Below are 13,177 nucleotides of genomic sequence, written 5' to 3' on the forward strand. Positions count from 1 at the left end.
AGACATTTTGCTGATTACATGAAGACATGAATATGTAATCAGTTTCGGGCCCACAATATGTGACCAGAAATTACTTCATAACGTGTTGGTATCACAATCTAAGTAAATATGAAATAAGCTTTTGTGTGCCAAATCGTTAAATTAAACATATTTGGTAGGCTATAGTAACCACAGTCCTCAAGGGGCCCTGCGTAACGGATCTCATGCATCTAGTGCCAACTTTGTCCATATTAGGATATAAAAAATATTGTGTCTAAGACTATTATTGTGCAGGAACTGTACATCCCAGCTCATTAAATCAATCTCCCGCATGTTCATATCCAATTATGTGATCATGCTACGTACTCTGTCACCTAAATTATGCGAAATTCTACAAATATTTGCGGCTAAAATGCGTGTCAGTAACCTGTGTTTTTGACTATTTCCGGCTAATTTAATTGCAGTCCACTGCTTTTAAAAAAAACAAATATATTTTTAAAATGCACTTTTTATTACATAAATGATGCGCCAAATATCTTACTCTCACATTTGTAAAACCTTGTAGTCGGCGTCTGGTGCTGAACCACTGACATTGTAATAACAATATGATAAGTACACTAAATAAAAAGGCTGTAAATCCTGTGCTGTATTTTGTAAATCCACTCTGGCCTGGCTGTAGCGGTGGTCTGTCAGCCTACCCTCTCCTCTGGGCGCGGCTCCGCCTGCCTGCTTTATTTTGCGGTCAGCCCACAGCCATCCTCTCATCGTCTACCAGCTCTGGATGAGGTTGAACGATTCAAATCCCAAGTAAATAACGTCTAAAGTATAATGTAGGTACCCTTTTGCATGCATGACTTGTCCAACAGCCACTATCTACTCATTAGCTCTTAACAGTGATCATTAAAAAGATGGCCAAACCTGATTATCCTAAAGAACCCATCTTGGAGAGAAATGTGATTTTCAGTGACGCTGTATTCTGTCATTTTAAAGCCTCTACTTAGATGTGCTGTGCAACTGTTGACTTGGAAGGATTAGCAAGAGTCTTATTTCACATAAGAATGTGTTGTTGGGTAAAGTGAGTCTGAATGGGGGGTTTCTTCACCCTCCCTCTCCTCTGTATGGCCTAAACTCGACACTTTTGTGTCCTCTATCCACTGTATGCCGTTTCACGAATACTTAAACTGATTTCGGTTTGCTTGGCAAATATGGCTTATAGCAATGAGACCACCTTACGGTCTTTGCAGTAGAGCTACCTTTTGAAAACTTGAATTCTGCTGCGCCGTGCTTGTATGTTCGATAGAAGTCACACATGGTGCATTAGTGTTGGATCTGCATTTTAAAATCTGCTTCTGCATATGCAGCAATATATTCTATGAGAAATGCGTCAACCAGGATCTGTTTTTCTTGGTGAGAAGTGAAATAGGAAAGAAAATGCTCATATAGTGTTGTCTGATCTATTTACGGATATGGACAATTGTGTAAAAATGTCCCTCTCGGGTTAATGTATTGCCAATTCATTCTGTTCAGCATGCACCAACTCTGCACTGCCCTACTTAGCTTATATATTTTAAACTACGCTTTGGAGTTCTCGACAAAAATCGCATGCCTTCCTGCGCCCTGACTGTTGGCATCGAAGTTCAGTGGTCTTGGCTTTGATCATAAACATTTCTGATGGTAAATTAAATCCAGCCTGGACGAGAAAACACCAGATTGAGATGCTGTTTTAGTTTTGTAGGAATGTTTTCATGACAGAGGACTGCTCTGCTCTCCTGCCTGCTGAATAACAGCCCACCTTCTTTTACGCACACACACGGACACACATTCCCATAACCACCGGTACACTCTCGCACACGCTCAGGTCAAGGGATATGCACGCTGGCAACATAAAGCAACATGAATTCATTACTAAGGGGAATAGATAATTAACTATTTTGCAGAGGAAAATGTAACACCAACGCAAGCCGTATTGCAAACTAGCCTACATGTAACACGCCCTGTAGGAGCTCGTGACTTCCACGTGTCACTTGCAAGTGACCATCAGTCTTGATTTACTGTGATATTTATGAATGCGCCATAATCAGATTCTGGTCCATTCAATTAGTCCAGACTCTTAATGTGTCCAAAGTTTGTATTAATCATTTACGAAAATCTCTGAAATGCACACTGACTTGTATTGCGCAAATGTCTGTAGGTTGCTTTGGCTAGGATAAAGTCCACGTCCACTGTTCAGTGGAATTACCAGTCGGTTTACTTTGATTATAAAAGTGGTTCGATCTCATCAAAGCCTGAAGCTGGCAGGAAACTCGTAAACATAAATGCAGCCTGATTTTAGCATGCGTGGCGCAGACTCTACCTGCAAGACGTCAACGAATACTTGGATCGCTAACGCCTCTCCAAAAGCTTTTTATGCAGGGAATTGCATCACTTATTTTGAATATATTATAATATATATATTTATATATATATACATATACGAGCCATTTTCATTCAGTCATTTTGATGTGGCGACTGCACTGAAAAGATGTGGCCAATTTTTTTTTTTTATGTGACAAATTGGGTATTTTTTTTTTTTACCTATTTCCTTGAAGATTTTGGTGATCATCATTATTTGTGTGATGATTATTTAAACGAGACATGTACGAGTTTGAAAAAAAGTGGGATTGTAGAATACTGCAGCATATCATACCACGGGAATGAAGGGTTGCTGGCTGTGTATGCTGTAAAGACATACAGTATTCTGCTTGCTTAACATCCATCGTCTCAGTCATGTGCTTATGCAGTGCTTTCTCGAGAGCGGAAGCCGCAGGTAGCAATTGTATTGGGAAGACTTCGTCCCCCTCCCCCACAAACCTCTGCATAAGACAGACGCTCTCCCAGTCTGACAGGGCCTGTCTGGAAGGACATGATGATCTGGTTGTCAAGATATTTACAGCAACACATCATGGCTGTTTGTCAAGATAAGACTATTGCTAGTTGTTTCTATTAAGAGTTCCTGAAAAAGGATAAGTGAAACCGCCAGAAGTATTTACGTATCTTAAGATAAATATTTTTTTTTGTAATCTAAATGCAGAAATGTTTGTAAAATAGACGTTTTTGCATTATAGTACTCTTAAACTGCATGCAGAGAAGTATACGGAGTACTTCAAAGTACTTAAACTGACACAGTAGAAGCTTTTATATTTAAGTGAAAACCTTAAGTCTCTGATGACAAATATTGTGTGTTGCTTCATTGACGCCACGTAGTTAAAGTTTATCATTTTACTTTGCAGTGTTGGAATTTCAGTTGAGTTTGTGATTTGGTTCAATATTAGCCTATTGGCAACTACACGACTATTAACGACACAGCTTTTCCTTTTGCTCACGTCTACTTATTGATGGTCGGGTTTTAGCAATTGTAATACAAAGTGTTGCGACTAAATAAAGATTGAAACCCAGCTAATTGATTCCATTTCAGTCTGCTCTTCTAGGCTCATTTTAGATTTCCAAATTTACATTAAAAGGCAAATACCCAACCAATTAAGTCACCGCCGCGTGATGGATGAGAAAATGTCAATCAACGTTCATATCAAATGCTTGTCTTATTGGTGGCAAAATTAAGCCACTATTACTGTTTCTAAATGTCACAATTAGTTTGGATGGTGTTAAATATTAAATATACCTGCAATGTGAAACTTGAACATGGGTAAACTTGAAAAAACAAAACAGATACAAAAAAAAAAAAATGTATCCTGTAAGAATCCTATTGTGCATCGACAATTTTTCCACCGTTAATAAAAGATAATAAATACTAAAAGTCTACTATTTAAGTTTGATTTCTTTAAGAATTCATTGTCAGCTATTTTTACATTGCGTTTATGAGTCACTGCCTAAAGTATCATCTCTGGCATCCATGGCACATTTTCCTGTAATGGAAATGCGCCAGACGCTTGAATTTAATATTAGGCTAATCATTTACTTGCCCTCGCCATAACTGTGTTATAATTGTAGCTCGTGCAAAGGTTAATAGGGAGGAAATGCTTTTTGAAAAATAATAATACTCAAATTGCCACTATATTTATGATTTTACTTCGTTATGCTGTTTCTTTTCCAGAAACAATGATTATGATAATATGGGAAATTCGTATAATCAGTCTAGTTTTGGAGAAAACCACAGAATGACCGAACAAGTTATTTATTGAAACCTAAAGAGTAACTTTGTATTTTTCTTCAAGTCAAACAACTATAGCTACAATCTTTCTGAGATTTTTTTCCTCCCATTTGACCACCGCTCCATCATCCGTGTATCATTCAGGAGACACTATTACCATAACCTGCAAACAAACAGACATACATTTGTTGATAATTTAGAAGTTGGGCTGATTAAAAAATTGGCACCAAACTTATAGTATAATACTGTTATTCACAAATCTCAAATAACACCCAAGAAATATGTGCGTTTGGAAGTATACGGTTTCTTGAAGTGCAAAAACGGTCAAATTCCCGAATTTAAAAATAGAAACTCGAGGGATTATTTGGAGCTCTGTCCCCCTATTCACACATAGCAAATATTTTAGAGTGAGGGTCTCTAAATAACAGCTAGTTTGCATGCATACTCTAGTGTGAAGTTCATTCTTGTCTGTCTAGAGTCTAGACTCTGATTACGACCCTGTTTGTCTGCGTTTTTTTACCTTGACCTTGGACTTCCGTGCAGCTGCCGTTTGGATGAGCCCTTCGCAGTGGCAATTTCCTTGAGACAAAAGAACTATAGTCTCTGTCCGAGGAACGACGGGGGTCCAGCTTCCTTAGTGCTGTTTACAAATACACAACCGAGGCCTGATTATTCCCAAGGCAACTCAGCAGTGCAAAAACGTTGATAAAACCATGCGCCCTTTGCAGGGCAGCTTGTAGCTTGCTTTTTGAGTGACTCATGGGATAGGCATCACAAAAAGCCGACTTTATGGAGACATTGTGGACCAATGCTTTCGGTAATATTTTAAACTTGATAATACAGTTAAGTTTTAAATATTAACCCAGAAGTATTTTTTTTTTTTTTTTTTTTTTTCTGCAGAGGAGAGGAGTATAGGATTTCCACAGCTGTTGTGACTACAGAGCCTGATATAAGAGAAACTAAAAATACATTTTGGATTTTGAAAAGAGCTGTAGCCAACCATTCAAATCTAAAGAAGAACGTGTCCAAAAACTCTGCAACAGCAGAGGGAGAGTTATTGGTGGGAATACGTCCGCATTTCTACCATGGTCTGTAGACTACACACACAGCAGAAAGCGGCTCCTTGTTCTCATTTTCGCCTAGAAGCGTCGGAATCCACTTGTATAGCATGAATGGATTGCCCAATGAAAGAGAAACATCACATGAATTCGTTTAAGGCTCATTTAAATGGTGGTATTATCGGCAAAAAAAAATATATTTGGGGCCTAACTGTGAATGTTAAACTGGACTTTTGCCCGAATATATCGCGAGATGTTTGCATGTAAACGAAGGAAGGTTATGGGTTATTACTCGAAATGTATCTGCAGATGAAAAGCTGCTCTGCTTAGTGAAATGTAATTTATGATGACGGTGTCTTACCTGATACAGCTTTCATCTCGTCCTGTGGGTGCTGTGATGCAACGACACTCATTCAACTAATTCCACTTTGCCAATTCTAAAACGAGTAGTTCTGAATCATATACACCAAATAAAAAAATGCACACAATCAGTAGATACCATAATTATCTTTCTTTTTTAAGCTAGATAATAAAAAAAAAAAATGTATCACGGCGTGCAAAAAGTTATAATTTACTATAGGTTCCACAATATCAACCCCTGAAAGGCAACACTATTCATAATTACTATGTCCTGCTGGAGGAGTCATTCTCCACACAGGTTTGGTCACAGAATCTCCTCTGAGCTTGTTAATAGGTGACCCAGTGGCGGATACGGATCTAAAGGAAATGCGCACTTCAAAGAAGGAGTCTTGATAAGACTGGACGGTTGACAGATGCATAGTCTATGTAATTCGACAGATCTGCATTTGTTAATGTAAAATACTACTGTTGCATTATGCACATTAAATTGACGATAGATTCCACCTTACTTCATCTTTCTAATTATCATACATTCAATAATCAAACTAACTTTAACGCTTCCACCAGTGATCTACAAACTTTGCGCACCGGTGCATAAAGGCGCGAACTGAAAATGAGAATAAAAATGTAACTTGAAATATTTACTTTTTTATTTTTCATGTATCAACTGTGACATCTATCATAGGTTATGATATTATCTGGCAGTCCTCGGCAGTCGGCTAAATTGCACAGGTTGTTTTCGTTTGCCCCAGTCTTGAAAGTATCCAAACTCCCCTTTAAGGGTGTGGGTCTTGGTGATTTAAGCCAATGATAGGAGTCGGTATTCTGCAGGAAAAAACGGTGACATGCGAGGCAGTGGGTCTTTAAAGGGCTGCTCTACCCCTGCTCACAAGCCCAATCTCGTAGGACTTGTTAGCGTATCACGTGCCAGATTCTTAATGAAGTGGACACACAGGGGCCTCGTGTGCGCATGCGCTTGGTGTAAAATGTAGTTGGAAATGAGGTGTCCGTCTTGGAGTAGTCGACTTTTAAAAAGCATCGGCAGCCCGTGATATGACGACTTCGCTGGTTCTGCATCCACGCTGGGCGGACACCTTGATGTACGTTTATGAAAAAAGCCCGAATGAAAACAACCAGAATAAAAGCCAAACAATGGAGGGACTGAGCGGTAATTGCCCTGCGACCCACTGCAGGGACCTGATGTCGCACCCCGCGCTGGGACGACATTCTGGCACCATAGCGACCCACCAGGGCTCCGTCTACTCGGATATTTCCTCTCCAGACACCGGCCGGCAGTGTCCCGCTCCTCAAACATCATCCAGCGCATCTTTGAGTTACGGTTATCCCTTTGGAAACCCATATTACGGCTGTAGATTATCTCATTCGCACAACGTGAACTTGCAGCAGAAGCCATGCTCGTACCATCCCGCAGAGAAATACGCCGAGCCCAGCACAGCGCTGCCCACGGAGGAACTGTCTACCAGGGCGAAAGAGTTTGCCTTCTACCCGAGTTTCGCCAGCTCTTATCAGGCTGTTCCTGGATATCTCGACGTGTCGGTGGTGCCCAGTATCAGTGCCCACCCTGAACCGCGGCACGACGCCTTGATCCCCATGGAGGGCTACCAGCACTGGGCTCTCTCCAATGGCTGGGATGGGCAGGTGTACTGCTCCAAAGAGCAAACTCAGTCAACTCATCTTTGGAAATCACCTTTCCCAGGTATGTGAAAATTAGAATGATTTTTTAATGTGTCTCAAGTTGGCTGTAATTCACATGAGCCCAGCAGCATGTAGGGTTTTAATACTTGTGTCATCACACTGAGACAGCTATTTTCATTGTAGTCGGGTATTTTTTTACTCTGCTGAGATGTTATTGTTTAGTTTATGAATTATATTGTGTTAAAATCCCCATATGAGCTTACCAAAGAGTCCAGGGAAACTAAATATGTAAAAAGAAAACCACACAACTGTCTTTCCCCATGTCAGTTATCATGAGTACTTTTATGGACTCCGTTAGTATATGTAAATATATTCTTCTGTTTTACATTGCACACGGCATCATGTATTTCCTGTGAAGTAGGCTGTGCATGAAAATTATGATAAATCAGAACAGTTAGGTCAAGAAGCTTTTCATTTGCATGGCCCTTTAACGGCTGATGCAAATTCAGCATTTTCTTTCGACAGTCATATGATGACTATAGTTCCGTTTCTGCCACATACAACAGAAAGCAGCGCCACTGCATACCTTTGCCCTCTGTATGATAATGTAGTGACTTTGCTAGCCTACTGTGTTTGTATTGTGCCAATAAATCTCAGCGCCCTGCACTGCCTCTTTTGCATGTATCAGGATTCGTATAACAGTTGCATTACAGGCTACATACCTCTGCATCATGTCACATTAAGGGTCCCCATAATCAAATCCGTTTACATTTAAATTCAAGCTCGTCTTTTGCTTTACTTGGTGTCATATAACATGCATCATATTTGATAATGGACACAGGATTCCGAGGAGTATGCAGTTTACAGAGTGTTTACTAGACTGCTACTTTTACCTCATGGGTTTATTATCTTTGTCAAATCTGTAGCTATTTTAATTTCAGATCGGGACACCCCCCCCACCCCCCACTCCACTCACACATTACCAACACCCTCCTTTTTATATTGCAAATACTGTACACAAGAGCAAGCCACGCAAGCACGGGCACGCAGTCAAATACTCGCGCGCGCGCGCACGTGCACAAACACACATGCGCGCGCTGTCCATGTCTGTCTGTGTCGCTTCAGACATACAAACTGACGCCCTCTCACACAGACACTTGACTTGTTTTAAAATATAAACCACTGTAACAATAAACGCCACTTAGTATTCCTCAATTCACTTATGACAGGATATTTAACATGTGACGATAACAAGACCTGAAAATAAAGTTTTAATATCCGTTGGCCTAAATTGGGACACAAAAATCGTTTATGAACAGGAACTATGGAGAAATTTCCACAACCTCTGACTGTAAAATTACACGGAGGTGAAAAGCTTCATGTCTCACAGCTTGCCACTATTTGTTCTAAGGCATTGCCATACTTGTCCTGTCATGTCTCTTATTGGCTGATTTTCACTCCGCTCCATATTTTGCAAAAAGGTGGAAACCCAGAATTTAGGGTACCTGAAAAAAATAAGGTAACAACATTTTAAAAACAAATTTAAAAAAAAAATGACATTTACACTTAGGAAAAAATATATTATAAAAAAAGCATTACATACGTAGTCTTATTTATAAAAAAAAAAATGATATACCTGTTTCTAAATTGTGAACTTTTACGAGCTGCGTTATCACTTGTAACTTTATGATTATTCGAAAGTTTTTATTGTTCTCTTCAATGTTGTTGGCAGATTCTGTTTTCTGTTTCTCACTGAAAGGCGTATTGCACACACGCTGAGACCTAATGTAGTTTATACCCATTTACCCCGCAGTTTAATTAAACGTCCTGACGACAGATTTATCTAAAATACAATAACTAGTGTTCATGTTGGTTTGTAGATCAACAAGCAGATAACTGACATGCAGCTTGAAGGAAAACAATGGTCATTGGCCACTGGAAACAATGGCCAGTTGTAGTGGCTGTAACTTGATAGTGATAATTCATTTACAGAAACAAGACGGCCCGTTGTCATATTTTACACGAGAGAAGTCGCTCAAAGGCCCCTTTATGTCAGGTGCTGCACACCTGAGATCCTGACAACATTTCTTTTGTGTACCACCTCCACCCCACATTCCCCCTACACACACACACACACACACACACACACACACACACACACACACACACACACACACAGACAGGGTCAGTCCTTTAAATTACTTGAAAACTATTCTCCGACTGTCAATCCAATAAAGTCAGTATTTAAAAATAAACATTGCTCGGATAGCTTCAGAAATGTAATTATCTTGTCAGCTGCACAGCCGGTGGTTTTGTGACTTAAAGCGTACGGATGATTTTGCGCATAACATTTCCCTGACATTTTTTTTTTTCCTTCCCCACAGATGTCGTGCCATTGCAGCCTGAGGTCAGCAGTTATCGTCGTGGGCGTAAAAAGCGTGTGCCTTATACCAAGATCCAGCTGAAGGAGCTGGAAAAGGAATATGCTGCAAGCAAATTCATCACCAAAGACAAGAGAAGGCGCATCTCGGCCGGCACCAACCTCTCAGAGCGTCAAGTCACCATCTGGTTCCAAAATCGGCGAGTTAAGGAGAAGAAATTTGTCAGTAAATCCAAGAACAATCACATGCACACCACTTGATAAGAGGAGCGACCTCCTTGAAACTGGAACTCATACTTCCAAAACACCATACCATATATTTACCTCTTTGCATTGAAATTCGTGGCTGAAGAACATTTTGGATGGGTGTTTATTTTTTTATTTTTTTTTTTCATTTTATTTAAGTTCCATCATCAACTCCATCGACCATGCCACCAAGCCCCCAGTTTTCAATTTAGAGTTTACTCTCTAAAAACTGTGAAAATATTGAAAATTCACTTCACATTTGTTTTATAGGAATGTACATATATAAATATATAATATTTAAAACGATATCTGTATTTCAAAGACAAGTATTGCGTGTTTTTCTGTTTTTCCAAGCCAAATCTCATAAGGACTGATGACATTTCGAAGACTGGCAACGGGCAGATCAAAATAGAGGAGACGGGTTGTCTGATGACATTTTATAAAGATAATCGCCGCATGGACAAGAATTGTTGTGACGTAGTGACACGTTGAACTTGAGACTTAATCATCTTCAACAGAAACTCGCAGAGAGGACTTTCGGGAGAGAGTGATTTTTTTTTTTTTAAAAGAAGAAAAAAATTTCGTCTGAATTTCAAAAGTTATGCTCTTCTGTGTGGGACATGTCCTCTTAAGCCTGGGGTAAAACAAAGGCTGCTATGATGTTAATCTGTATAGTGCAATGCCTTTATTATTTAATTCACATTATCTAGTATGGCGGAACTGTAAACTGGAATATCCCAAAACCTGTATGTTTTCCTTTATCAGTGAAGGATTCTGTCATGCAACTGGAATGATTGTAAACCATTAAAGTCAGTGAGTATTACACATAAATGCACAATCGTTTTATTTTTTTTGACTTTGTTAGTGTAGCATTGGAGCTCATCACACGCCTTGTACGAAACCTGTAATTTCTACTTTGGTGCAGTATGTGAACTGTATTGTGGTGTCGAATTTACGTACTGGTAACGTGTTTCATAAATAAATGATGATTATGAAAATACTCATATATTCAAGTCAATCAACCACCCAACTTGCAGCGTTTCTTTTCGCTTCCAGTTACACTGGTGTAACGAAGCAGCAAAAGCTCTGACCGCTGTCGTCTTTCCTCTACAACATCAGCAGCAGATGAGCGACTGAAGATTTGATGTTGTAAAGTACTTGATTAAGAATCATCGGGCATACTGGAGTCGGCTTGTTGGTAAGAAGGGATGGCACATTGATTAGGTCGGATTAGTGAGCAGCAACGCGCATTTTGCAAACGTGTACATTGCATGTGCGAACTAAGACATAAAACCAAGTGAATTATGATATTTGAACCAATGTCTTTTTCCACAGAGAAGTGTCACAGTAGAACTGGCAGGATCTGATATTTCCATGGACCAATTTTGAGAAACAAACTCGTCGGGTTGGGAGAAATGTGCTCACTACGGCCAAGTTTGTTCCTCCATCTTGCATTGCAATTTTAATCAAAGGTAATGCCAGGGTTGTATTGCCTGATACTTGGCAGACGTCCAATTAGCAGAATGGTTGCAAAGAGGTCGGAAGGCAAATACAGCGATTTATGCCTCGGTTCTCACAGAAACATTTATTCAGTTACCACGCAATAATATTTCTAACCATTTTCATATTCCACAGCCACAAGTTAGTTGTTGTTGGTCTCATATTAGGAACATAATAACCTGTATCATTTAAGAGTGAAGAGGCATTTTATCTCGAAGACACCGACTGTGTATTTAAGTCATTTATCCATATTGTATTTTTCAGACTATGATTTGTTTAGTAACAAGACATGACTGAATAAAAATGATGAAGCGTTTGCTTGCGTAATTGTACTTTTGCGGCACATAATAGGCTCTTGCAGCCCTGCCCTAATTTAGATTTTGATTAGATGCTGGTGAAAAGGTATGCAATAAGCACAGGTGAGTTGTGCAGTGAACTTGAGGATGAATTTAATTATTTCACCTTATACTTATTGTTTTGTTAGTTTATCTACTTACTATTAGGCTATTGATACACATGCGCTCTCGCGCTGATGGCGAAATTCCGTCTATGTCTGCATTACATATACGGGGTCTCCATATTTCTATTTACAAATTGCGTATTCTCTGCGTTTGGTAGACGTGCATATGCTGGAGGTTTTCATGAAACCAAGTTTATCAAATGTAAAGGCATGAATGTCTCAGTCAAGCAGGTTAAAAGCTATAGTTATGAAAACGACTGGAGGGAAATTATATGCAGAAATACAAGTTTACACTCGACTTTCGTGAGAATACAGTTGCAATTAGTTTATTTTAAGATTCTTATGACTACCCATCTCAAATCTGTAATTTCAGTTTTTGTCTCTAACAGTGAGGTTGATTCGTCCTCATGTCAGACGTAAAGGATAAAACGGCTGTCTGTCTTTTCTGTAGTCGTGATATTTAACGTCTGAAGCACCAAAAGTTTTTTTTTTTTTTCTATTAAGTGTAATGTTGTAGCGAAACCCCCCAAAAAAGCTGTGCTAAATTTAGAGCTACTCTGCGAGTTTTGTTTTTCGTTTTAATTTCACCACATCTCAGTCTTTGGTTGGGCTCTGTCATTCTTGGAGCTTCTTCAGATCTCTTGAGGTCGTTGCTTAGAATCCGAGCCATCAGACTTGAAGGTTTTGTTTGTCTGTTGCCTGGATTTTCAATCCTTCTGGAAAGTTCTGGGGTCTCCTAATTTACCCTTGACCATGACTATGCTGTCACTTTGACCTTGACATCACAGCAGATTGTGAATAATAAATAGGGGGCTGGACACCAATGCTGGGGGGTTGTTTGTAGGCAAACAAGGTGTTATTTCCCTGTCTAGACAGCCGGGCTTAATGACATGCCATAAATACATAAAAAGGGGAAGTGTAGTGATATCCTCTGACCTGCGTTTCTGACCATCTCTCAGAACTTAGCATTAACATTTGGGCTCTGTTCTTTTGTGTTTTGCAGAAGTCCTCGAAAAGCACTTGTTTCGGGCCCATGCGTCTGGAACTACCAATGGTTTCATGCACTCATCATGAGGTGTGTGTTATTGACCACGAAGGACAGGTAGGACTTTTGACGTCTCACACCAACACCAGTAATCCGCAGCAAGCAGCCATACTGTCTACACAGCAAGAGGAAATAATAACACGACGTCGCCCATCATATAACGATTAAAGGTATGGCCGTTTTCTTCCTTCTTTGTTTTATGACTTTTAAACTCACGAAATATGCCGTGCATTGAACAGACAAGACTAACTTGAAGAAATATGATGGACAATACGCAGTGACAGGCGGATTTGTTAGTTCTTTTTTTTTTTGGTATTATTATTATTGCTATTTTCTTCAGAGTAAA

General features: G+C 39.6%; 1 protein-coding gene across 1 annotated transcript; it reads left to right on the forward strand.

Moving 5' to 3' along the window:
• The first annotated feature begins 6,589 nt into the window (after nt 1-6,589).
• Nucleotides 6,590-10,709, forward strand: hoxc13a (homeobox C13a). Its single transcript, XM_069140823.1, has 2 exons — nt 6,590-7,261; nt 9,585-10,709. Exons 1-2 carry the CDS (start codon nt 6,598-6,600, stop codon nt 9,839-9,841), a joined length of 921 nt encoding a protein of 306 aa, XP_068996924.1. The 5' UTR covers nt 6,590-6,597; the 3' UTR covers nt 9,842-10,709.
• The last annotated feature ends 2,468 nt before the right edge of the window (nt 10,710-13,177 follow it).

This window comes from Embiotoca jacksoni, unplaced genomic scaffold (genome assembly GCF_022577435.1).
Source record: "Embiotoca jacksoni isolate LCO1_2020_lvr unplaced genomic scaffold, fEmbJac1.0.p SCAF_9, whole genome shotgun sequence".
Lineage (NCBI taxonomy): Eukaryota > Metazoa > Chordata > Actinopteri > Embiotocidae > Embiotoca > Embiotoca jacksoni.